Source organism: Delphinus delphis, chromosome 3 (assembly GCF_949987515.2).
Source record: "Delphinus delphis chromosome 3, mDelDel1.2, whole genome shotgun sequence".
Lineage (NCBI taxonomy): Eukaryota > Metazoa > Chordata > Mammalia > Artiodactyla > Delphinidae > Delphinus > Delphinus delphis.
Window position 1 is genome coordinate 12,560,729 of NC_082685.1, and position 21,866 is coordinate 12,582,594.

The 21,866-nt window shown below is 55.4% G+C and overlaps 1 protein-coding gene across 7 annotated transcripts; it reads left to right on the plus strand.

Moving 5' to 3' along the window:
- Nucleotides 1-141: 141 nt before the first annotated feature.
- BORCS8 (BLOC-1 related complex subunit 8) lies at nucleotides 142-13,821 on the plus strand. Of its 7 annotated transcripts, none has more exons than XM_060007998.1 (6): nucleotides 172-618; nucleotides 4,118-4,230; nucleotides 4,693-4,757; nucleotides 7,481-7,591; nucleotides 9,078-9,153; nucleotides 13,180-13,821. In XM_060007998.1, the coding sequence occupies exons 1-5, from the start codon at nucleotides 582-584 to the stop codon at nucleotides 9,109-9,111; spliced, it is 360 nt and encodes a 119-aa protein (XP_059863981.1). In that variant the 5' UTR covers nucleotides 172-581; the 3' UTR covers nucleotides 9,112-9,153; nucleotides 13,180-13,821. The 7 variants fall into 7 exon arrangements, with proteins under 7 accessions (XP_069396654.1, XP_069396653.1, XP_059863981.1 ...); XM_060007997.1 differs by lacking the exon at nucleotides 13,180-13,821 and adding an exon at nucleotides 11,152-12,381; XM_060007996.1 differs by lacking the exon at nucleotides 13,180-13,821 and adding an exon at nucleotides 10,643-10,905.
- Nucleotides 13,822-21,866: the final 8,045 nt, after the last annotated feature.

Consider the following 21,866-nt stretch of genomic DNA (forward strand, 5'->3'; position numbering starts at 1 on the left):
CCCCGCCACTCGGGAGGGAGCCTAGTAGGAACGGGAGGGGTGGGCGGGGCCTCAGAGGGCTCGCAAGAGTTCCCTGACCTTCTCCTTCCTCTCTCCCAATACCACCCACAGGTTTTCCCAGAGGGAGCCAAGTGGCTCCACCTTCAGACAGACGGCGTCCCCGTCCATAACAATGTCTCCTGTGCGGTCCTGGGGGCTCAGGAGTATGTGCAGGGATTTGGTGGCAGCAGAGGGGTACAAGAAGGGAGTTTATACGGCCCGAAGTGGGCACTGTGTGGAGTATTCCCACAATATGCCCCCGGAAAAGGGGTTCGGTAAAGGAGGGCGCCCTTCCCCTGCCTGAGTGTCCCTCCTGGAGCTTCAAGGGGTTCCCGGCCCCTCTTCACCCACCTGCCGATTGCCTCTTTCCCCAGTCTCTAACTCACAGCCCTTCTGTCTGGGTAGACTAAAGATCGAGGAGGGCAGGCCAATGAGTAGCGGAACTGGAGAAATGCGGTTCCCCAGTTTCCCAGGGATGGTTTAGGCAGCTGTCTCCACCCCAGACTTCCGGTTCCTGTCCTCGAAATAGGGCCGCAGCCACCATGGAAGAACCGGAGATGCAGCTCAAGGGAAAGAAAGGTGGTGTGGGGCCCCGGGCGGGCGGAGGGGTCAGGAACTCGCAAAAGGGCGACCAGACTGGGGGCGGGAGGGGGCCAAGGCGCGGAGGGAGCGTTTAGGAGGTGTTGCCACGAAATCGCGGCTCGGCCGCTGACTAGTTTTGAAACATTTAGAAAGTCTCTGTGCCTCGATTTTGTCATCTGTAGAATGGAGAGTATAATAGACTCCCTCCCTCCCTCCCCCCATAAAATTATGATAATTCAGTAACTTGATAAATATTTTTAAATTTTATTTATTTATTTTTGGCTGTGTTGTGTCTTGGTTGCTGTGCGGGCTTTCTCTAGTTGCGGTGAGCGGGGGCTACTCTTGCGGTGCGGAGGCTTCTCACTGCGGTGGCTTCTCTTGTTGCGGAGCACGGGCTCTAGGCGCGCGGGCTTCAGTAGTTGTGGCACACAGGCTCAGTAGTTGTGGCACACAGGCTCAGTAGTTGTGGCTCACGGGCTGTAGAGCGCAGGCTCAGTCGTTGTAAAACCCGTGCTTAGTTGCTCCGCGGCGTGTGGGATCTCCTCCGACCAGGGCTGGGACCCGTGTCTCCGGCATTGGCAGGGGGATTCTTAACCACTGCACCACCAGGGAAGCCCCCCAGGGAAGCCCCCAGTAATCTGATATCTGTAAAGCATTGGAAGAACGCTTGGGGCATGGCAGTTGCTGTGCGTATTGTTTCCTTTGTATTTATGCATTTGCATACGTTTACATCAACTTATCAAATATATGTAAATCACATAGTTACAAATTACAAAATGCCACAAGTTATTTTTAAAGTATAAATGTCTTTGATACTTTATTATATATGTTATCACTAGTTAATTTTTTCTTTTTTTTTTTTTAACAAATTTATTTGTTTATAGTTTGTTTGTTTTTGGCTGTGCTACCCAGTTTGTGAAATCTCAGTTCCCCCACCAGGGATTGAACCCCGGGCCACAGCAGTGAAAGCCCGGAATCCTAACCACTAGGCTACCAGGCAACTCCCACTAGTTAATTATTTAGAAGTCACAAGTACATGTAATTCCATATCCTTCATATTAGCACTGTGAGGTGTAAGCTACTGTGCTCATTTTCAAAACAAGGAGGCCTAAGAAGGTAAGAGGACACATAGTTTGGAGGTGGCAGGCTGGGCTCTGCCTGAGTCAGGACACCGTGGTGAGCTGGACAAACCCAAACTGGACAGACTCATAGACATCCTCCCTTGACTCCCAGACACACGTGGGTTCTCTCCCTCACAAACTACACTGCCCTGCACAATAGCATAGGGTCCATCTCTGTAACAAACCTTGAGGTGGGTACCTTTATCATTCCATTTTTGCATATGAGGAAACAGGCTCAGAGAAGCCCATGCCCTCACAAATCAAATTTTAGGTAAACATGTAACCTAATAAAGAATGAGAATTTTTACACCTGAAACTAACACAACATTGTAAATCAACTGTACTCCAATATAAAATTTAAGAAAAAAATAGAGTGAGATTTTAAGCATAAGGGAAATGAACAAAGTGCTGAGGCTGAGAGTGAAGGTGAAGGGACATCTGATTAAGCTTGGTGATTAGGGAAGGCCTTGCCCAGGAGGTGACATTTGAGCTGAGACATGAGGGATTAAGAGAAATGATGGTTGGGGGGGGGAGGGAGGCAGTGTCAGTGGTGGGATCAACAGGTATGAGGGCCCTGAGGTGGCAAAGTATTCAGAGCTGTGCTGCAATACAGTAGCTACTGGTCACAGTACTTATGCATATTTAAATTAATTAAAGTTAGATAAACTTTAAAATTCAGTTTCTGAGTCACATCAGTCACATTTCAAGTGTTCAGTAGCCATATGTGACTAGTGGCTACCATATTGGGCAGTATAGATTACAGAAACTTTCCATCATCGCAGAAAGTTCTTTTCGACAGTGCCGAGAGTGTCCAAGGACCAGCTAGGAGGCCATTGTGCCTGGGGCAGTGGCTGAGGAGGGCAGAGGCGGGTAACAGCAGGTAGAACATACAGGGCCTTAAGGGCCATGTTAAGGAAGGCAGATTTAATTTCTGGCTGATGGGAGTGTTTCAACCAAGGGAAAGACATATCTGATATATTCTTTAGGAGCTCATGCCATCTGTTTTGTGGGGATTGGATTGTTGGCAGGAGTGGGCGCGGGGAGACCAGAGAGCAGCTGAGTTTGACATCCAGGTGGGAGGCGGCTATGTCTGGACCAGTGAGGGCAGTACAGTGTTAAGAATGGGTGAGTTCTGGGGCTTCCCTGGTGGCTCAGTGGTTGAGAGTCCACCTGCCGATGCAGGGGACACGAGTTTGTGCCCCGGTCTGGGAAGATCCCACATGCCGTGGAGCGGCTGGGCCCGTGAGCCATGGCCGCTGAGCCTGCGCGTCCAGAGCCTGTGCTCCGCAATGGGAGAGGCCACAACGGTGAGAGGCCCACGTACAGCAAAAAAAAAAAAAAAAAGAATGGGTGAGTTCTGGGCTCTGTTTTGCGACAGAACAAGCAGGGTCTGCTCATTGATGGGGTAGGAAGGGCAGGGACAACCAGCTGGCTGCTGTTTGTTGAAGCAGACCCTGGGATGAGGATTTGTGTGTAGTCAACTTACCAAGAGAACCCCACAGAGGAGAGGGGGCAAATAGGACAGGGCCGCGGAGGAAGCTGAGCAAGGAGTGACCTCAGGTAAAATCCTGCAGAAAGAAGCCACAGTCTGTTCCCACAGGGGAGCTCACAGGGATGGGTCACACCTCTGAGTTGTTTCGACACACAGCACAGGACATGGGCTTTCCTACCCCTCGGTGGTCAGTCATGGCTGAGAGCCATCCACCCATGTAAACTTCCAGGCACTTTTGGGTCTGGTAGCCAGTGGGCATCTGAAGAAGAATCTTGGATTTTGTCACTGGGGTGAAAGGAATGTGAGTAGATCCGAGCAGGTGGTAGCAGTGTCCACTGTAAGTGGGTTTGGGAAGGGAAAGATCATGAATTCACTGGACACATTAATGTCATCAAGATTGAAGCCCTGTGCTCTAGAGCCCGCGAGCCACAACTACTGAGCCCACGTGCCACAACTACTGAAGCCCGTGCGCCTAGAGCCCGTGCTCCACAACAAGAGAAGCCACCTCAATGAGAAGCCCGCGCACCACAACGAAGAGTAGCCCCCCTGCTCGCCACAACTAGAGAAAGCCCGCACGCAGCAACGAAGACCCAACACAGCCATAAATACATACATACATACATACATACATTTATTTAAAAATAAAAGATTAAGGCCCTTTTGTGACTCCCAGATGGAGTTGTTCGGCCCTGCTGTGACCATCTCCTGCAACCCATCACCGGGGCCACAGGTGACCCAGCCACTGGGAGGGACACTGGATACTCCTCTTTACTCTGGCTGGACTCACGGGTTGAGCAACCAGGAGTCTGATGCTTTGTCTCCTTGACCCCCTGTCCCCCCTACCCTCCTGTCCCACTTTGCCGACTGTCGACCCTGGACCCAGTAACAGACAAGTTCACTGAGAGTGTCTACGTCCTGGCCAACGAGCCATCCGTGGCCCTGTACCGGCTGCAGGAGCACGTGCGCCGCTCTCTGCCTGAGCTGGCCCAGCATAAGGTGAGCCGTCCCTGCCCCAGCCACCAACCTCTCCCAGGGTCTGCACCTTGTGAGCTGGGGCCTACTCTGTTGGTGCAGGGGTCAAGGCTGGGACACCAGCAAGGAGGCACATGGTCACCAGCCGAGATAGGGGCTGGGTGGACAGATCTGGGGCAGATTTGGAAGAAGGAGACAGCAGGGTCTGCATTAGTTGTGACCTGTGTGGTGAGAAGGAGGCAGCCGTGTGAGGGAAGGATATGCCAGGCAGAGAGAACAGCCTGCTCAAAGGCCCTGAGCCATAGTCGCCATGTGTTCACAGAAGGCCCAGACTGATGAGGGGTGGGAGTGGCAGGAAGAAAGATCAGGGGCTGGAGGGGGCTGCTCTCTACAGCCATGGGGATTGGTGTTCGGGTGCTCCATCCCAGAGAGCTGGGAGGATGGAGGTCGCAGCCACCCCTGCTAACAGCCCCCAACCCCCTGCAGGCTGACATGCAGCGGTGGGAGGAGCAAAGCCAGGGAGCCATCTACACGGTGGAGTACGCCTGCAGGTGAGCGCCACAGCCTCCGCGCTGCCGCGGTCGCCCTGTTATGCCCCGGGTGTTCAGGGGCATCTCAGCCGGCTGCCCGTGAGCCTTGCCCTGCCTGAGTAGAGGCATGCGGATCTGGACTCACCTGGCCACAGGGCAAAATTCCAGCCCAGACCTGTGCTTCTCGCTATTTGCTGGCTTCTTCTGGCCCTCAGCCCCTCCCCATCTGTCACAGGAGGGGCTGATAAGGACTCCAGGAGGTGCCTCAAGTGGCCAATGTTTCCCACCCACAGTTGGGGACCACAGACTGGCTGGTGGGGTGGATGGCAGCTGGGGGGAGGGCCAAAACATGAACATGACTGTTTATTTTTTAATGTTTATTTCTTTCCAATTTTTTATCTTGTGGTTAAGATGCAAATTCATCATCTTAACCATTTTTAAGTGTACAGTTCAGTGGTATTAAATACACTCATAATGCTGTGCAACTATCCCCACCATCCGTCTCCAGAATTCTTTTCATCTTGCAAAACTGCAACTCTGTCCCCATTAAACACTAACTCCCTGTTTCCCGCCCCCCATTCCTGGCACCCACCATTCTGCTTTCTGTCGAAGAATCTGACTATTCTAGGAACCTCACATAGGTGGAATCATACAGTATTTGTCTTTCAGAGACCAACTTCTTTCACTTACTCTAATGTCTTCAAGGTTCATCCATGTTGTAGCATGTGTCAGAATTTCCTTTTTTAGGGCTGAGTAATATTCTATCATATGGATGGACCACATTTTGTTTATCCATTCATCTGTTGATGGACATCTGGGTTGCTTCCATGTTTTGGCTACTATGAATAAAGCTTCTGTGACCGTGGATATACCATTTATTATTTTTGTTTGTTTAACTTTCTCTAAATATCCAGATTTTTTAACCCCAAGTGAGAGACGTGCCTGAGAATAAAAAGCAGTAGTTGGTGTTTCTTCCCATTGTTGCAGCTTTGCCAGCCTTGCCTCCTGTGCTCCTGTTGGTTCTGTTCCCCATGACTGTATTTCATGACCTGGCTTGTTCCGTTTGCTTTAGGAGTTGGCGACTTTAATTAGGAGTGCTGTTTGCCCCTGGCTTGGGCTGTGGGTTGTTTTGGTGGAGGCTGGATACTCCCCAGCAGCTCTCGTCCGTGGCACTGTGCGGTTTGCCTGCCTGTTTCTGTTGTGTGGGCAAAGGTTCCTTGACAGGAAGTCGTGCCGCTGGGAGTTCTGCCTTCACCAGCCTTGGCCCTTCCGCTGGGACGGGAGGGTGACCCAGACAGATGGCATCTTCCTGAGGATGGTGGTCACAGACACCCTCCTTAGCTCCAGGAAGAGTAGAAAAGAAATGGGAGTTTTTCTCGCAGCTGCTGAATAGTTCCCAGACAGCCCAGAGTTCATCAGAAAGGTCCAGGTTCAAGGAATAACAAATCAGTCTGTACTTTCTCCCAGTTCCTCTAGCCGTGCTATCCAGTGCAGGAGCCCGGATCCCAGGTGGCTGTTTACACTTAACTTTTAATGAAATACAATGGAAGATTCAGCTCCTCAGTCTCATGAACCATATTTCAAGTGCTTAGCAGCCCTAGGCTAGGCAGGGGGCCAGTCTGCTCCGAGCTCTGAGCACTTCTCTTTAGTGAGATGTGAATTTCTCTAATGCTGAAAGACTGTTTCCTTTACGGACATGAAAGTGCCCTTTTAGTTGTCTAAATGCTTTATGCAGCATTAATGGTGTAAAACTGAAAGATGTTAAAATGGTATATTGGTTGGGGTGAACTATTCAGTAGTGAGCTTACGTTAGATAGCTTTTTTTTTTGCGGTACGCGGGCCTCTCACTGTTGTGGCCTCTCCCATTGCGGAGCACAGGCTCCGGACGCGCAGGCCCAGCGGCCATGGCTCACGGGCCCAACCGCTTGACGGCATGTGGGATCTTCCCAGACCAGGGCACGAACCCATATCCCCTGCATCGGCGGGTGGACGCTCAACCACTGCGCCACCGGGGAAGCCCTAGATAGCTTTTTATCAAGGTGGACGGGCACTAGGAAAGCTGACTACATTTGGTGGTGTCAGATGAGCAAGTTAACGGAGCGGCAACAGCCGACGCTCCCGCCTTTTGATCTCATAGCCATAAGCAGGTCCCTGACTGATAATAAATGGGAGTGATTTCTTTGTCTTTAACAGGACTTTAAAACGACCCTCTTATTTTTACTGCAGGTGTTGTTGCACAGGCAACTTTCTGGCGTTAGCAAGGCCCCACGTGGCTTGGTGAATATGTTCCTGTAGTGCTGTTGGAAGGGACATTTTCATTAGACATCCATCAGTGTAGCTTCACCACCAGAGCTTAGCACAGCTTTGCAGTAGTGCCCCTCTAATGGCGATGAGTCTAAACTCACCTCTAGAGCTTTTCACAGTCCAGTTGACAAGCTTCCTTCAGAGGCAGGAATAGGTTACCTAAGAGGAAAGCAAGATATTTTTGAGGTCACTTTTGCGTGCTTATAGCTCCTTCAAAGCATTAGATAGTCTAGCAGCCGTTAAGCGAAAGTTGCATGTTGCCATCCAGTGCTCTGTTGCATAGGGAAGTCTAATCTTTAAGCCCACAGTGAGCCCTCAGGGAGGCCCATGGAATCCTCCAGGTGCCTGATGAGTGCTGGCCGGCACAGGCATCCGCTGAGCTCTGGTTGGGGGGCGAAGAGAGCGTGGTGCCGCTGACTGGATCCATCCTCCCATTTCAGCGCCGTGAAGAACCTTGTCGACAGCAGCGTCTACTTCCGCAGCGTGGAGGGCCTCCTCAAACAGGCCATCAGCATCCGAGACCACATGAACGCCACAGCCCAGGGCCACAGGTAGTTCCCGGGACCGCCCGCCCCTGCTGCTCTCAGCCTCCTTGCTGTAAGGACCTTCGCTGCTCAGCCAGGAACTGCCACTTCTCGCTCCTTAGACAACTCCCTCTCTTCATCTCATGGTGGCCAGTGACTTCCTTTCATCCTTTGGCGTCTGTAGTGGGAGAGTTCAGTCTCTCGGCACCCAGCTCCTGAGCTCTGCTGTGTGCCTGGCCCTGGGCTGGGTGCTGGGGACACGGTAGTGACCAAGAAAGGTGTGCTCGTGGCCTCACGGGGAGACACACAGCAACCAGGTAAACACGGAACACACAAGAACATTTCAGACACATGTGAAGGAGGAAAGGGCTGTGGGGGGCCTCTCTGGGGAGACGGCAGAGGTGTGAGCAGAGGCTTGAACAACCTGCAGACAGAGATGACCCGGGGTTGGTGCTCCAGGCACGTCAGTGGCAGGGCAAAGGCCCGGGGCCTGGTGAGCTGGGTGTGTTGGAGGAACATCTGAGGCGGGTGTGGCTGCAGTGGGTGAGCGAAAGGGAGACGGGTTCAGGGGGTGGGCAGGGGCCTCGAGGGCAGCTGGGAGGGCGCCCGGAGCTGAAAGAGGCTTTGAGCCAATGACCAGACAGTCTAAAAATGAAAACTACTTACAGTTCTTACATACCGGGGAGAGAGTTTTTGGAGAAGTAGCTCTTTTTGTTTTTGTTTTCATTATAACTTAATAAACACACATGTAAACACATGCACACGTGCTATAAGCCATCACTCGAGCTTGAGATGTGTCTGGCTCCTTCAGTGTGGGGTTCTGGTATGCCTGTCCCCGACCAGGCACTTAGAAAGAAAAAAAACTGTGTTGCTGCCTGTGGTAATTGAGACAAAAGAACTGTCAAAACCAAAAAAGCCTTAAAAACAAAAAACAAGCAACAACAAAAACCAAAAAGGCCTTGCAAATGTGTAAGAAGGGATGTGCAGCAACCTGCCCTCTGAGGGTAGCGTGAGAGGGGTTCATGATGGTTCCCCTGCACCAAATAACCATCTGGCTCTGGCTGCTCTGGCCCGGGTGGGTGACAGCCATTGGGACTGGAGTTCACTGCGTCAAGCCTTGCACAGTGCCATACACACAGTAGGGCCTCAAAAACCATCGCTTTTACTTTTAACTCAGTTTCCCAGCTGCTTCCAGAAGCCCTGCTTCTGCCTGCTGTTGCGAAAATGCACCGTGCTTCTGAAAGGCACCAGTAGCAGCTTGCGTAGTAGCTACTCACCTGCTATTGCGTCTCTTTGCAAGCCCTGGGGGTTTGAAGCTCCCAGTCCTACGTGAGGCCCAGGCACGACCTCTGAAGTGGGTCGCTGGTCCCATTTTTACAGAGGATGCCCTGAAGGCTCAGGCCAGGGGTCTTGGGGGACTGGAGTGTGACCCCAATGCACAATCCAGCCTAGCCGAGCAGGCCTCATGGCCTCTGACCTCAGCCTCATGGACGCTGCACATGTTTTGTTCCAGCCCCGAGGAACCTCCCCCGCCCTCTTCAGCCTGATCCCGGAAGAGACTTGGAGGTGCTTTGGCCCCTCTGACTCAGGTCAGTGCCAAGTGGGGCCAGAAGCCTCTCTGTGCTCCTTGCTCTGAACTAACCCACGTTCTCGGCATCCAAGAACGGACCTACTTGACTAACCACTCAAGTTTTCTCCCTAGGCTTGTAGGGTGGTTTCATCCGTGGGAGGATAGAGGGTAGGGGCACCTGTGCCCTCTGCTGCTCAGGGCTGTTGTCAGCCCATCTCCCTTGTGCTTTCTCTGTCATCTTCCTGCCCCTTATCCAGGCCACAGGCCCTGTCCTGATCCCAAGGACCCCTGCCCCCCAAGACAGAGGGGAGCCCCATTTTCCATACCCTTCCACATGCCAGCTGCTTGCTTTACCCAAACACATTGTCTCAGGCAGAGCCCAGCAGGACTGTTATCCACCCAGCTCTGGAATCTTCATTCTACTGCTGACCTGCTGTGTGACCCTGAGCAAGTCCCTCCTCACTCTGGTCTCTGCTTTTCCTTTCTGTCAGAGTGCTCATTAGGCGCATCTGCATAGAGTGATGTGTATTGTAGCAGTCAGCTACTGCTGCATGACAAACTATCCCAAAACTTAGTGGCTTATGACACCAATCATTCGCCTGCTTACGGTCGTGCAGTTTGGGTTGGACTCAGCCGGGCAGTTTTGCTGGGCCCACCTGGCTGCTACCTGTGGCTCTTGTGGGAGCTTGATGGGGCCAGAGAGTCAGAAGTAGCCTCACATCTGGCCCTTGACCAGTGCTGTCTGCTGCTGGTGGGGAGGGGGGTGTCTGGTCCTCCACGTGGCCTCTCCAGCAGGACAGCCCAAGCTTCTCCTGGTGGTTGGGCGCCCGGTGTGCACGTGTTCATCCAGCCTTCCCTTGCTTCAGTTACGGCTGTCCCATTGGTCAAGGCCAGTCACGTGACCAGGACCAGATGGGCGAGGACTGCAGGAGGGCTTCAGTACTGGGAGGTGTGGTTGACCATCTGAGGAGAGCGTGGCACCAAGAAAGGCCTAGCGTCTTGTTATTCTGTGCTCATGCAGGGCAGACACAGGCAGATTGGAGGTACCCAAGGGACTGAGTGTGCCCGCAGCTTGTGTAGCTCTCACAGCCCCCTGCTCATTTGCTGTGATTGTGCTCTGTGCTGTGGAGGTCTCAGAGGGTCAAGGGAGGCGTGGCAGGGGACAGGGCCCCCACAACTCCTAGAGCAGCAGCCCCGAGAGCCAAGAGGCAGCAGAGTTCATGGGTGTGCAGTCAGAGTTCTTATCGGGCACTTGCTATGTGACAGGCTTAGCTCTGGGCATCGGGGTGATGAGGAATCCCACAGACTGTGGGGTCACTTGGGGGACATCTGGGAGGGCCTGGAGCAAGAGGGGCTGCCAAGAGGGTCAGCAACCCACCCCATTTCCCCACCCATTGTTGCCCACCAGTCTGGACCCACACCCCAAAATCTCCCCCATCCTATCCCCTGTGCCCTGGTGCCTCCCACCCTCAAGCCTCAAAGATGCTGCCCTCTCCACCCGTCCACAGTCAGTGTGTTTCTCCTGCTCCTGCCTGGAGCCTCCAGGCAAGGCGTGAACATCCTGGGTCATCTGCCGTCCCTTTACTGCTACTGCCGCGGCCCCTCAGAACAAACTGCTCTGTGGCTCCGCCCGATCCCACCTGTGTACCTACAGACCCTGCTCTGCTCCCCAGAATTGCCGCCCCACTCCCTACCTCGGAGCCTCCACTCCCACTTCTCCCCAGACTGCCCCCCCCCAAGGGTTGTAGGTGACCTTCACAGGATCAAGTCCTGGCCTCCCCTGCTTCTCCAGGCCCCGGGCTCTACACACAGCCTCATTTTACAGAAGAGGAAACTGAGGCTCAGAGAGGCGAGTGACTGGAAATGCCAGGATTCACACCCAGACCCTCTGACTCCCAGTGCTTCACCTCTTCCCTCAGCCTCGCCCAGGATTTTCCTCAGACGCCACCTCATCAGGGCTACCCTGCAGCCCTAGGGGTCTCTCAGACCTCGCCTTGACTCACCTCTTGCCCCCCAGCCCGACCAAAGCTTGGACCCTTGGACACAGCCTTGTGGGACTTGGCAGGGACAGAAGACCAAGTAAGTGTGGCTGGAGCCTCTGGGCCAGCCATGAATGTCCTGAGACGAGGCTTTGCTGCCTCTGGATTCTTACCCGCCCCCACTGGCCATGGACACGGCCATGGCCCCTCGGACCAGTAACTGCCACCATGACAATCATGCATCTGCTGTGTGCCCAGATCTGTGCTGGAGGCTTCACAAGGGTCATCTTTCATCCTCAGACAGCCCTATCAGGCAGATGTCACCCAAATGCAGAAGGGAAAAGAGAGGCTCCAAGAGGTGGCATTGTTTGTGCGAGATCACACAGAAGAGTAGACCCCGGCCTAGTTTGGTCCCAGCCCTGCCTCTGACATGCTGTGTGACATGGGTCTGGCACCGACCCTCCCTGGTGCTACCTTTCTCCATCTCAACAAGGAAGGCTGGACTGGACCTTCTCTACAGGCTGAGGCAGGCATTCGTGTACCTGCCTGCCTGGACTGCATTCTGCCTCGAGCAGAAATGATGCCCACCTCAGGCTCAGACCATAAGGAGAAGCCACCCTAACTCCAGGGGTGGATGTGGGACCCTGGCCTGGCTAGTCAGAGCCCCCCATCTCCCAGGTCACAGTGATTGGTTTGAGATGGGCATGCGATCCAATGAGAGATCTTCCCTGAGGATTTTGCTGGAAAAGTACCATCTTCCTTCTGGGGTTGGTGAGCTCGGCAGATGGACCAGGGGACCTGAGAACATTGCCTGGGGCCCTGGATCCAGCTGTACCTGACACTAGAAAATCTCAATTCTTCAGTTTCCTGAGTCCCTAAAATTACTGTATTTGCCAAAATTGCTTTGAGTCTGTTTCTGCTGACTTGAGAAGAGCCCACGCTGATCTGATCCCTGCGAATTCCAAGCCTGGGAGATCATGGCCCATGGTTTGTACACCTCCGAGGCCAGCTGTGTGCCAACAAAGTGCCCAGCAAAATGTATAAAGAAGGGCAGAATTGAGTTGTCGAGGGTAGAGCCAGGGTGGGTCCCAGGCTCACTGCTCTGGGAGGATCCCCCAGTTTGGCCCAGAGAAGTGGTTGGGCGAGAGGGGTGGCAAAGGCCAAGGGCACCCTAGGGGAAACAGAGAGGGTCCTGGTGGGGTATCAGGGCTGTGGAGGGGCCTGAGGGCCTGGGAGGAGGTTCAGGAACACAGGAGGTATTAATAATTGCCTCCCACCACCAGGAAACAGGGTCAGCCCTCTCTCACCTCTCCTAGGGTGTACTGGGGGCCTGTGTGCTACCATCATGCCTTCCCCCTGCCCCAGCTCAGTTGAGGGGGAGGGAAGAGCCTCAGGTTCACACTGTTTTAGGCCCTGCCTGGTGTGTAACCCCCACAGAGTCACCCTCCCTCTCCACCCACTCTGAAGGCACCTCTCGTCCATCTCTCCTCCTGCCATGCAGCCATGTATCCATCATTGACGGTTCTCTCTGAGCTAGGCCCTGCCTGCCCAGGGGATGCCCTGGTGAGCCAGACAGACCAACCCTGGCTCCAGGGCTCAGACCCGCTGGACAGACAGGCAGCTAAGTGAGGTAACTGCATGTATCCCAGAGGCAGCCTTGGATGGCTCAGGCGCTGTGAGTTAGTGGGGGGCAGTCATGAGGTGCCCTAGACCTTCCGAGGGCTCCCTGTCACCCACGGCCCCTGAACATGACCTTAGCCAGTACTCTCAAAGAGGTTTGTGCAGGACTGTGGGTTGTTAGATGCCCCACCACCCCAAATCCTGGGGCTCACGGAGATGCTGGTTATTTGCTCTGCGTGGCCGGCTCGCCTTTCATGCCGGGCGAACGTCCGTCCCCTGCCGGCCGCAAGGGGGCGCAAGAGGCAAAGCCTTGGCCGGGCACTCCGCCTCCAAGCTGTTCTTAGCCCCTGATTCAAGCCCCCGTCCCCAGTCTTGGCCGATCCTGAAGGGTGCATCGTGACCCTCCGTCCTTTTTCACTTCATACGTTCTTGCTTCCATTTTCTAGAAAGCGAACTAAGGCTCTGCAAGGCCAGATTACGCAGCAACACCTCGCATCTGCCTCGACGCTCTGGCCGACTTACCCCCTCCCCCCGCCCCGCCCGGAGTGAAGGGTGTGGGCATGCCCAGACCTAGCTCGCTAAGACTTGCTCCCAGAAATAGGTGGGCAGCCAGGAGAGCGACAGGGAACTCTCCGTGCTACGGGGCATTCAAGTAGGGAGCCTAGCGCCCACGGGTGGGGGTAACCTGGAAGGGCTCCCTGGGTTAAGTGTTGGAACTGTCCCCCCCACCCTCCACCAGTCTCCTTCAAATTTGTGGATGGAGTAAAAGGAGGCCCGGGAGGGCGGTGACTTGTCTCCAGTTGGTCCACAGTGGTCAGGATGGGAATCAGACTTGAGTTTTGGCTTTTTGTTCTTAGCCCCTGGTTTTTGTTTTTTTTTTTTTTTTTTTTGCGGTACGCGGGTCTCTCACTGTTGTGGCCTCTCCCGTTGCGGAGTACAGGCTCCGGACGCGCAGGCTCAGCGGCCATGGCTCACGGGCCCAGCCGCTCCGCGGCATGTGGGATCTTCCCGGACCGGGGCACGAACCCGTGTCCCCTGCATCGGCAGGCGGACTCTCAAACACTGTGCCACCAGGGAAGCCCCAAGTCCTAGTTTTTATTTCAGGCCTGCTCTGTACTCTGAGGGTCCTGCCCCTGGGAAGCCCCTTCCTGGCCCCTGCCTCATCCCCCAGCAAGGCCTCTGGATGCCCCAAGATTGGTCCGCATGCCCCTACGCTACTCAGACCCTCTCCAGGACTCCAGTTCTTCAAGAAACCCATGGAAACACCCCTATTGTGCTACCACAACACACGGCCCAGGCTCCGGGAGACAGAGCTGGACAGAGACATTTCTAAACCACGGAGTCAGCGCTCAGGTAGAAGGAGGGATGGGGGTGTCAGAACAACAGATGGGAGGGGGGATAGGTAAGGCTTTTGGAGGAGGAGGGGGCATTGGAGGCCGACCTTGAAACGCTTCTCCCCCCCCAGAGGAGAGACTACTATTGTCCCCACTTTTCACATGAGCAAACAGGCTCAGAGGGGTGAAGTGACTGGCCTGAGGTCACACAGCGAGTGGGAGTCAGAGCTGGGATGGGAACCCAGGGTCCTCAAACCCTGAAGCCCTACCCATTGGACCACACTGTCCTTGCCATGGAGGATCCTTCAAAGGCTTCCCCTGTTGACATTCTGGGAGAGGATCTGGAGAGGGGGACTTGGGGGGAGCAGCTTCTACACCTCCTCACCTTCCCATCCCTGTCTCTACCTTCCCCGTCTTCCAGGCCCCTTTCCCAGATCTTCCTCTCTGGCCTTTTCCATTCCCTTCTCCCCCGAAATCTCCCTTTCAACCCCCCAACCTCTTACTCCAGCACCTAAGAGTGTCCCCTCATCTGAGAAGACTGAGGTCGAGACTCTTGATTGGCCCAGTGGGGGGTGTGGGTCCACATGGGGTAACACAGCCAGCGATGGGGGAGGGTATAGGACAGGAACAGGGGTAAAGGCAGAAAGAAGGAGCCATTATAGGAAACGGTGTGAATGATAGAAGATGGTATGGACCGGAATGGGAAGGGTGTTTCCACCATGAGTGGTGGAAGGAGACAATGTGGCAGGGGCAGGAACACAGGAGCAAGCCCCAGTGGTGAGGGGGCAAGAGGTGTGGCCCATAGTGGGCAACCCCAGCTGGCCCAGCCCGGGCTGCTCCTAGAGCTGCTCCAGCTGCCGCCCTCACGTAACCAGAGCCTGCTTGTTGCATCAGAGGCAGGCAGGCGGTCTTGGGTAAACAGCAGCTCTCGAGGGCCCCAGGCCTCCCCAGCCACCTCCACACTCCCCAAGCCTTGTTCTGTGCCTTTGAGCCCAGGCAGAAGCCCCCAACCTGGCCTAGGCCCTGGTGTGTTCTTGGGACACCTGAGTGTCTGGTGTTGGACACTGAAGGGCAGCAAAGACGGGGTGGGAGAGGCAGGAACCCTGATCCCCACCTTTATGACACAGTGTGAACCCTAGTTTTTTTGGTCCAAAGAGAAATCTATGCCCAGGCTGGGGGTCCAAACTGCCCATGTCACAGATGGGGAAACTGAGGTGTGGGGAGAGGCAGGGTCTCTGTTCCCTTCTTCAGTGTCCCCCACATACTAATATCTCCACATATTCTCCCCTGAGTGGTCCAGTCACCTCCTGTTGTCTTCTTAGAAGGTGGACACCAGGCAGCCATTGCAACCCACCTACTCTCCCCTTTCATCTGCCCCAGTGGACCCCCTCCCCCATCTCCAAGCCTCTCTTTGGGTGCCCAGCTCAATCTACTTCCACTCACTGCTCTGGCTTCATCTTCCCCCACCAAAGAATGTTCTGCACTCTTTCTCTGAACCTTTGCAAGTCCTGTTCCCTCTTCTTCTACCAGTGGCAAACTCCTACTCGTGCTTCAAGGCCCAGTATAAATGCTCCACCCCTCTTTGGGGGAAGCCCTCCCTGACCCCTCTGGCCCAGTTCTGATCCCACAGGGATAGGGAGTATGTGGTAGCTCTGCCTCCTTCAGACTGGGGGCTTCTCCAGGATTGCCCAGTCAAAAGTCATCTTCATCCTGTAATTCTTTCCACCTTGATTCACTCATTAATCCTGCTCTGATCCCCCTCTGGGCCTGGACCTGTGCTGGGTGGTGCTGGGATCCCAGGGAGGGGGTCCAGTCCTGGAAGCTGACCTTTGAAGTGGAGGAGGGCGCCCAGCCACCGAGGGGTCTGTTACCCTCCTGTCGAAGTACGTGGGTCACACATTCAGCTGCAGGAGGCACATAGCTGGGCGAGGTCCCTCAGCGACCCTAGAGCCCCTCTCTGCAGTCCCTCCATTTGGGTGAGAGCAAGGGTCAGGGTTGGCTTCGAGAAAGTCTCGGTGCCTGGGGCCTCAGGTCCCGGGTCGGAGTTACATTTCACTCAGTTTGAAGTTAGTCCAGAGTAGGAGATAGCAGGGGGTTACAGACAGGGTCCGAATTAGGGTCAGGCTCAGCAGGTCAGGGTCGCCCACTGACATCGGGGGAAGCCTGGCAGGTCTGAACCAGCTCCCTCCCGGGCCCCCCTCCCTCATTATACTATTCCCCACCTCAGAGTCTTCCCGCGTCTGAGTCCCGGGCCCCAGAACTCCCGGGACCCGGCCACGCCCGAGTGCCCGTCCGTCGCAGCCCGTGGCACGCCCTCTATGCAAATTTAAGCCCCGCCCAGTCAGCTCCCGGGGGCGGGGCCGCCCACTCCGAAGTCCCCTGCGGCTGCCGGGCGCTCGGGGTTCTGAGCTGCTTCCTCCAGGTCGGTGCGCGAGCGTCCAAGGGTCCAGGTGTAGCAGGTGCGTGTTGCGTTGGGCCGAGGTTTTTGCGGTGGTGTCCTTTGAATGGCATCTGTGGGCTGGGTTGAGTTTGAAAGTCCGAATGTCCTGCTGTACGAGGGAGAGTTGTGTCTAAGAGGTGTGCAGTCCTAAGATTGTGAGTTTGAGAGGTTATGTGTCCTGGATTTGTGTGTCCAAAGGGTATGTGTCCAAGGGGTGTGAGTCTGAGGGTTGTGTTCGGGGGGTGGGGCGGTCAAGGGTTGTGGTTCTGAGAGGTTGTGTGTCTGAAAGGGTGAGTGTCCCAGGGGTTGCATGTCTAGGAGTTATGTCTGAAGGAGTGTGTGTCATGTCTGAGGGGTTGTGTGTCCAAAAGGCATGTGTCTGAGGGTTGTGTCAGTTGGGGAATTGTGAGTCCAAAGTTGTGGTGCCATGAGCCCCTGGTATGCGACTGTGAGTTACAGTGGTCCCCTTTCCTGGGTCACATCCCTTTGTGCATCCTGGAGCCCCCTGTGCACAAGCACGACCCCATGCCTTCCTGCTGTCGGTGTGCCCTTGTGTGTCGCGGCCCCAGACCTGCAAGTGGCATGACATCCACGTGTGCCTGTGACCGCCATGACCCTCATCCACCCCATGGGGTTTGCACCTCATGCAGTGAACGTGGGGCCTCAGCTGGGCCCACAGGATGCCTTTGTGGCTGAGGGCAGGATGGTGGGCCCAGACCCCTGAGTGGGGCACCACAGCTGCCTGGGCCACTTCCTCCCCGTGCCTCAGTGTCCCATCTGGGCCATGGGTATAGGAAGGATAGTCACAGCCCTCCGAGGTTGTCAGCACATGACAAGCCCGTGGCTGCATTACTTTCATGGTCCCCACCCTCTGCCTCTCTCAGGGTCCAGGGCAGCAGACGTTGCCAACTGGGGTCCCTGGCTATTCCCAGTCCCCAAGCTGCAGACCCAAGAAGTCAGAAATAGCTGAGGCCTTCTGCCTGACCAGCTGAGAATCCTCACTGGGGAAGGTCAGGACCTCTGGATCTTTGGCGTCGGGGATGAGAACTTTCAGGCTCTTGGGGTGAAGGAAACGGGGTTCAAGAAAGTATTTAGACTCGGAAGGACAAGTGTATGGGGTTTGATTTCAAAGGTCAAAGGAACTTTGGGAGAAGTCAGCCTTGCTCCCTCCTGTCCCCATACCTGCCTTCCACTACCTGTCTGAGTCCAGGAGTGAATCTTGGCCTCCAGGGAATGGAATTTTGGGACATTTAGAGTCCTGGGGTCTCACCTGCGAGAGCTGGGAACTCGCTATCTGGTCTGAAGCTGCCACTTTGCAGGAGGGAAGACTGAGGCCAGGTGGAAACACGCAGGCCCCTCAGAGAAAGGACGGGCTCAAGGCTGCCCCTCAGCCCCTAGGAGAACTAAAGCCAGGAGTGAGGGGCCCCAGCTTCCTCTCTCCTCTCTGTGTGACCTCAGACAAATCGCTACCCCTTTCTGACCCTGTGACCTGAGCAATTTGAGCCCGATCTTACTTCCCATCTCCAACTAATGATTGATTTCATTAAATCATTACCCAACCAGGCAGCCATCTAGAAAATGCAAATTAGAGGAGAAAGGGAATTAAAATCATTTGTCACCCCAACTCAGATGCAATGAGTATAGACATGTTGGGGGTCTGACCTTCTGGAATATTAGAGGCACATATGCACCTGGAGACAGATGTCATTTGTCAGAGAGTATTTATCACACTCCTGGGATCCCATGTGGGGTTGGAGAGGTCACCCCAGCCCAGGCCCATGAATCCGAGTGGGGTGTACACAGTGGTTGGGTCCCATTTCTCAGCCTCCCAAAGGTCCTCGCTGAGTCTGCATCTTGTGGGGGGGGGGGGCTTGTGAGGCTGCTCGCTGGCCCCAGGGAACTCAGGAATGAGTGTCTCAGATCCCACTGGTGCCCAGGCCCACTTCCCAGACTGGGTCGGCGAGGGTGAATTTGGGGCACGGCCGGAGAACCCTGTGGTATAAGCCCACGCTTGAGCGAGGATCTGGGGTCCCACCGTGTGGCCCTGGGAAGGAGCCTGCTTCCTCCTGTATAAAACAGGGCAGCCGTCTCCGCTTCACTGGGCTATCTGAGTCAAGCTGGTCCTGTGTGTAAGTGAGGTGGAGCATGGGCCCGGGCAGACAGCAGGCACTCAGTAACAGGAGGGGCCATCCAAACTATGACCGAGTGGACGTGCCTGTGAGCCCCATCCAGGTCCACCCGCACCCCACCCTCCACCAGGGGCCAAGCAAGCCTCAGGCCTGTCAGCTTTCCTGTCCTGATCTCCTCCAGGTTCAGGTTCACCAGAGGTTGAGGTGGGGTCCTCAGAAGGGAACAATCCAGGCAAGTTGTGATAATGAGTCACTGCTGTGGGCACAGGCCTGCCTCTGTCCAGTTTCCACAATCAGAGCCCCGACCCTCTCCCACTGGACGCTGTCCTGGCCTCCTGCTCCCAAAGGACTTCTCACCACAGCAGCCACGGAGTCTGCTGAAAATCCTGAATTGCACCACAGCCCCCCCCCCCACCCCCGTTCATACACCCTCCATGACTCTCCATTGCTCTACAGCCCACTCTTTCACCCTGATCCCCAAGGCCCCTTGCAGCCTCCCTGCCCTCTTCTGTCTCCAGATGCCCCTCGCTCACCCATACCTGGCAATACCATCCACGCCTGCACCTGGAACCCACCCAGCACATTCCCACCTCAGGACCTTTGCACCTGCCATTCCTTCCACCAGGCAGTCTCTCACCCACACCCCTTCATGGCTGGTGTCCTCTAGTCCTTGAGATCCCCTTTTCAAAAAGTCCCTTCTGGCCCATCTTTCCAAAGCAGCTCCCTCCCCTGCCACCTCCCCCACTGCCTCCCCCTATAGCTGTGGTCCCCAACCTTTTTGGCATCAGGGACCGGTTTCATGGAAGACAATTTTTCCACAGACTGGGGGCAGGGGGCATGGTTCAGGTGGTAATGTGAGAGACGGGGAGCCGCAGATGAAGCTTCGCTTGTTCGCCCTCCACTCCCCTCCTGCTGTGCAGCAAGGTTCCTAAGAGGCTGCAGACGGTAGCGGTCCACAGCCCGGGAGTTGGGGACCCCTGCCGTATAGAATTTCATTGGTGAGGGCTCTGTCCCTGACAGTTTACGTGTCTGTCGTCTCCCCCACCAGACTGGGCAATGGGAAAGGTCAGACGGGTCTGTCCACTCCCTGCCCTTGCGTCCCTGGCACCTTGGTCAGCTCCCAGACATTTCTTGGCGAAGAAAGTGGGGACCAGGGATGCCTCAAAGGCCCCATCTTGGGTTCCCCACTGGCTGCGTCTTGGGTCTGCTGGGCTATGGGCTGAGTGTCTTCCTCTCAGCTCTGACAGATGTGCTAATTTCCCAAGCTGGGAGGTTTGGGCCTCTGGGGATGAATTTCTGGGGCCCTACGGGGAGATCTTTCTTTGGAACAAAGAGAGAGAAGCCTTGGGTTGTTCCTGCAGCTGCCACCGCAGCTTAGGGGACATCTTTGGGGGCCTTCAGTGGCCGAGGGCTCTGACCTGTGTGAGATAGCAGAGTTGGGTTCTGAATGTATGGTCTCTCTCAGCGCCAGGGGTAGGAGTCCCAAGCCCCACAGGAGGTGGGATGGGGCACGTCTCCATTTGCAGTGGCCATGACAGAGAAAATGGCCTTCTTGGCAGGACCTTCAGTGGACAGTGAGGGCAGCCAGGTTCTGCATGACCCCGGGACATAGTTTCCTTCCACGCGGGCACTGGAACCTTCAGAGGGTCAGCCCCTTGGCCTGAGAGAAGCATGAGCACCATCCAGTGGGCTGTCGTGCTGTGGGCTGTTTAGAGAGGAGTGGGGGAGCAGGGGCCCCCTCAAACTGGCGGCCTGTGGGCCAGATGGGACCTCAAATTTGTTTTGTGAACCATGAGGTATTTAAAAGAAAACGGAACCCGTTGCTGATGTTTCTTCCGTTTGTTAAGCAGTTGTTTGCTCATTCATTCAAGGAAGGGTGATTGCGGACCTACTGTGTGCCGGGCATTGGGAAGGCTCCATCCTTGCCCTCGTGGAACGGACATCTTAGTGGGGCAACAGGATCATCAAAGAAAGTAACAAAGAAGCACCAAAAATATCTGGTAGGACTAAGTGACACAGGGAAAGAGAAATCTGGTCCGGGGAAATTAGCACCTCTAGAAAGAGAGATTTCTGCCCAGGCTTGAAGGACGTGTAGCAGCCTCTCAGACCTGGGTAAGTCTGAGAAGGGCGTTCCGGGCAGAGGGCACAGCGGGGGCAAAAGCCTGGCAATGGGAAAGTGGCAGGTCTGTCTGGGGCTGGTGTTTCAGGTGCCTGGAAAGGGGCGGAAGGCGAGCTGGGAATCTGCTGGTAGATGAGGCCTGTCTAAAGTAGAGGGACACGTGGGTGAGTGCCTGAGGCGCCCCCAGGGCCCATTGGACAAATGGGGAAACTGAGGCTTGGAGCATGTCAGGCAATGAGTGTACAGTGGAGTCGATACCCCCATCTGGCTGTGCCCATAGCCACAGCCAGGCCATCATACCTCTCAACTCATGGAGCAGGCCTGGGGAGGGGTCTGTGGAGGTGGGTCTGAGGGTCCCCCACGGGGCCTCCGTTTCCCCATGAGTGCCAGAGAGGTCTATAAACAAAGGGACCCCCGCAAAGGGCCTCCTCCAGCTGGAACATTCTGGGATTCAGAGCCACACGTGGGTAACACACCCCACCCTCAGACCCCCACAGTCCCCAGAAATACCCCGAAGATCCCCTCAACCCCCTGCCACCTTGCACCAGCATAGCTTGTGTTCCCCATGCAGTGTCCGTACGTGCGATCCCTGAGATCTTCACACCCCACCCTCAGAACCCCCAGCCCCGAACCCACATCTCTCCCCTGGGGGGTGCTCCCACCCTGCCTCAGGAAGCCAGAGGGTGGGCGATACCCCTGCAGGGGATAGAGGCCCTATCTGTGTCTGGGGGCCTGCTTATAATGGGGGACTAGCATGGATTTGGGGAGTCTACATGTGTATGGGGAGCTCTGTGTGTGTCTAGGAGGGTTGCATGTTGTTGGGGGTCGTGTGTTTGGGGGCGTCTGCATATATTGGGGGGTTTGTGTACATTCGAGGGATCGGCAGGTGTTGGGGGACGCTGTGTGTGTCTGAGGGGTCTGCATGTAGTTGGGCATCTGCGTGTGCAGAGGCCTCTGTGTGTGTTTGGGGGATGTGTGTGTTTGGCAAGCCGTGTGGGTTTGAGGGGGTCTGCATGTATTGTGGACTGCATGTGTTTTGGGGACTTATGTATGTGGGTGTTAGGGGTGATGCATGTGTTTGGGGGGTCTCCCTGCGAGGGGAATCTCCCAA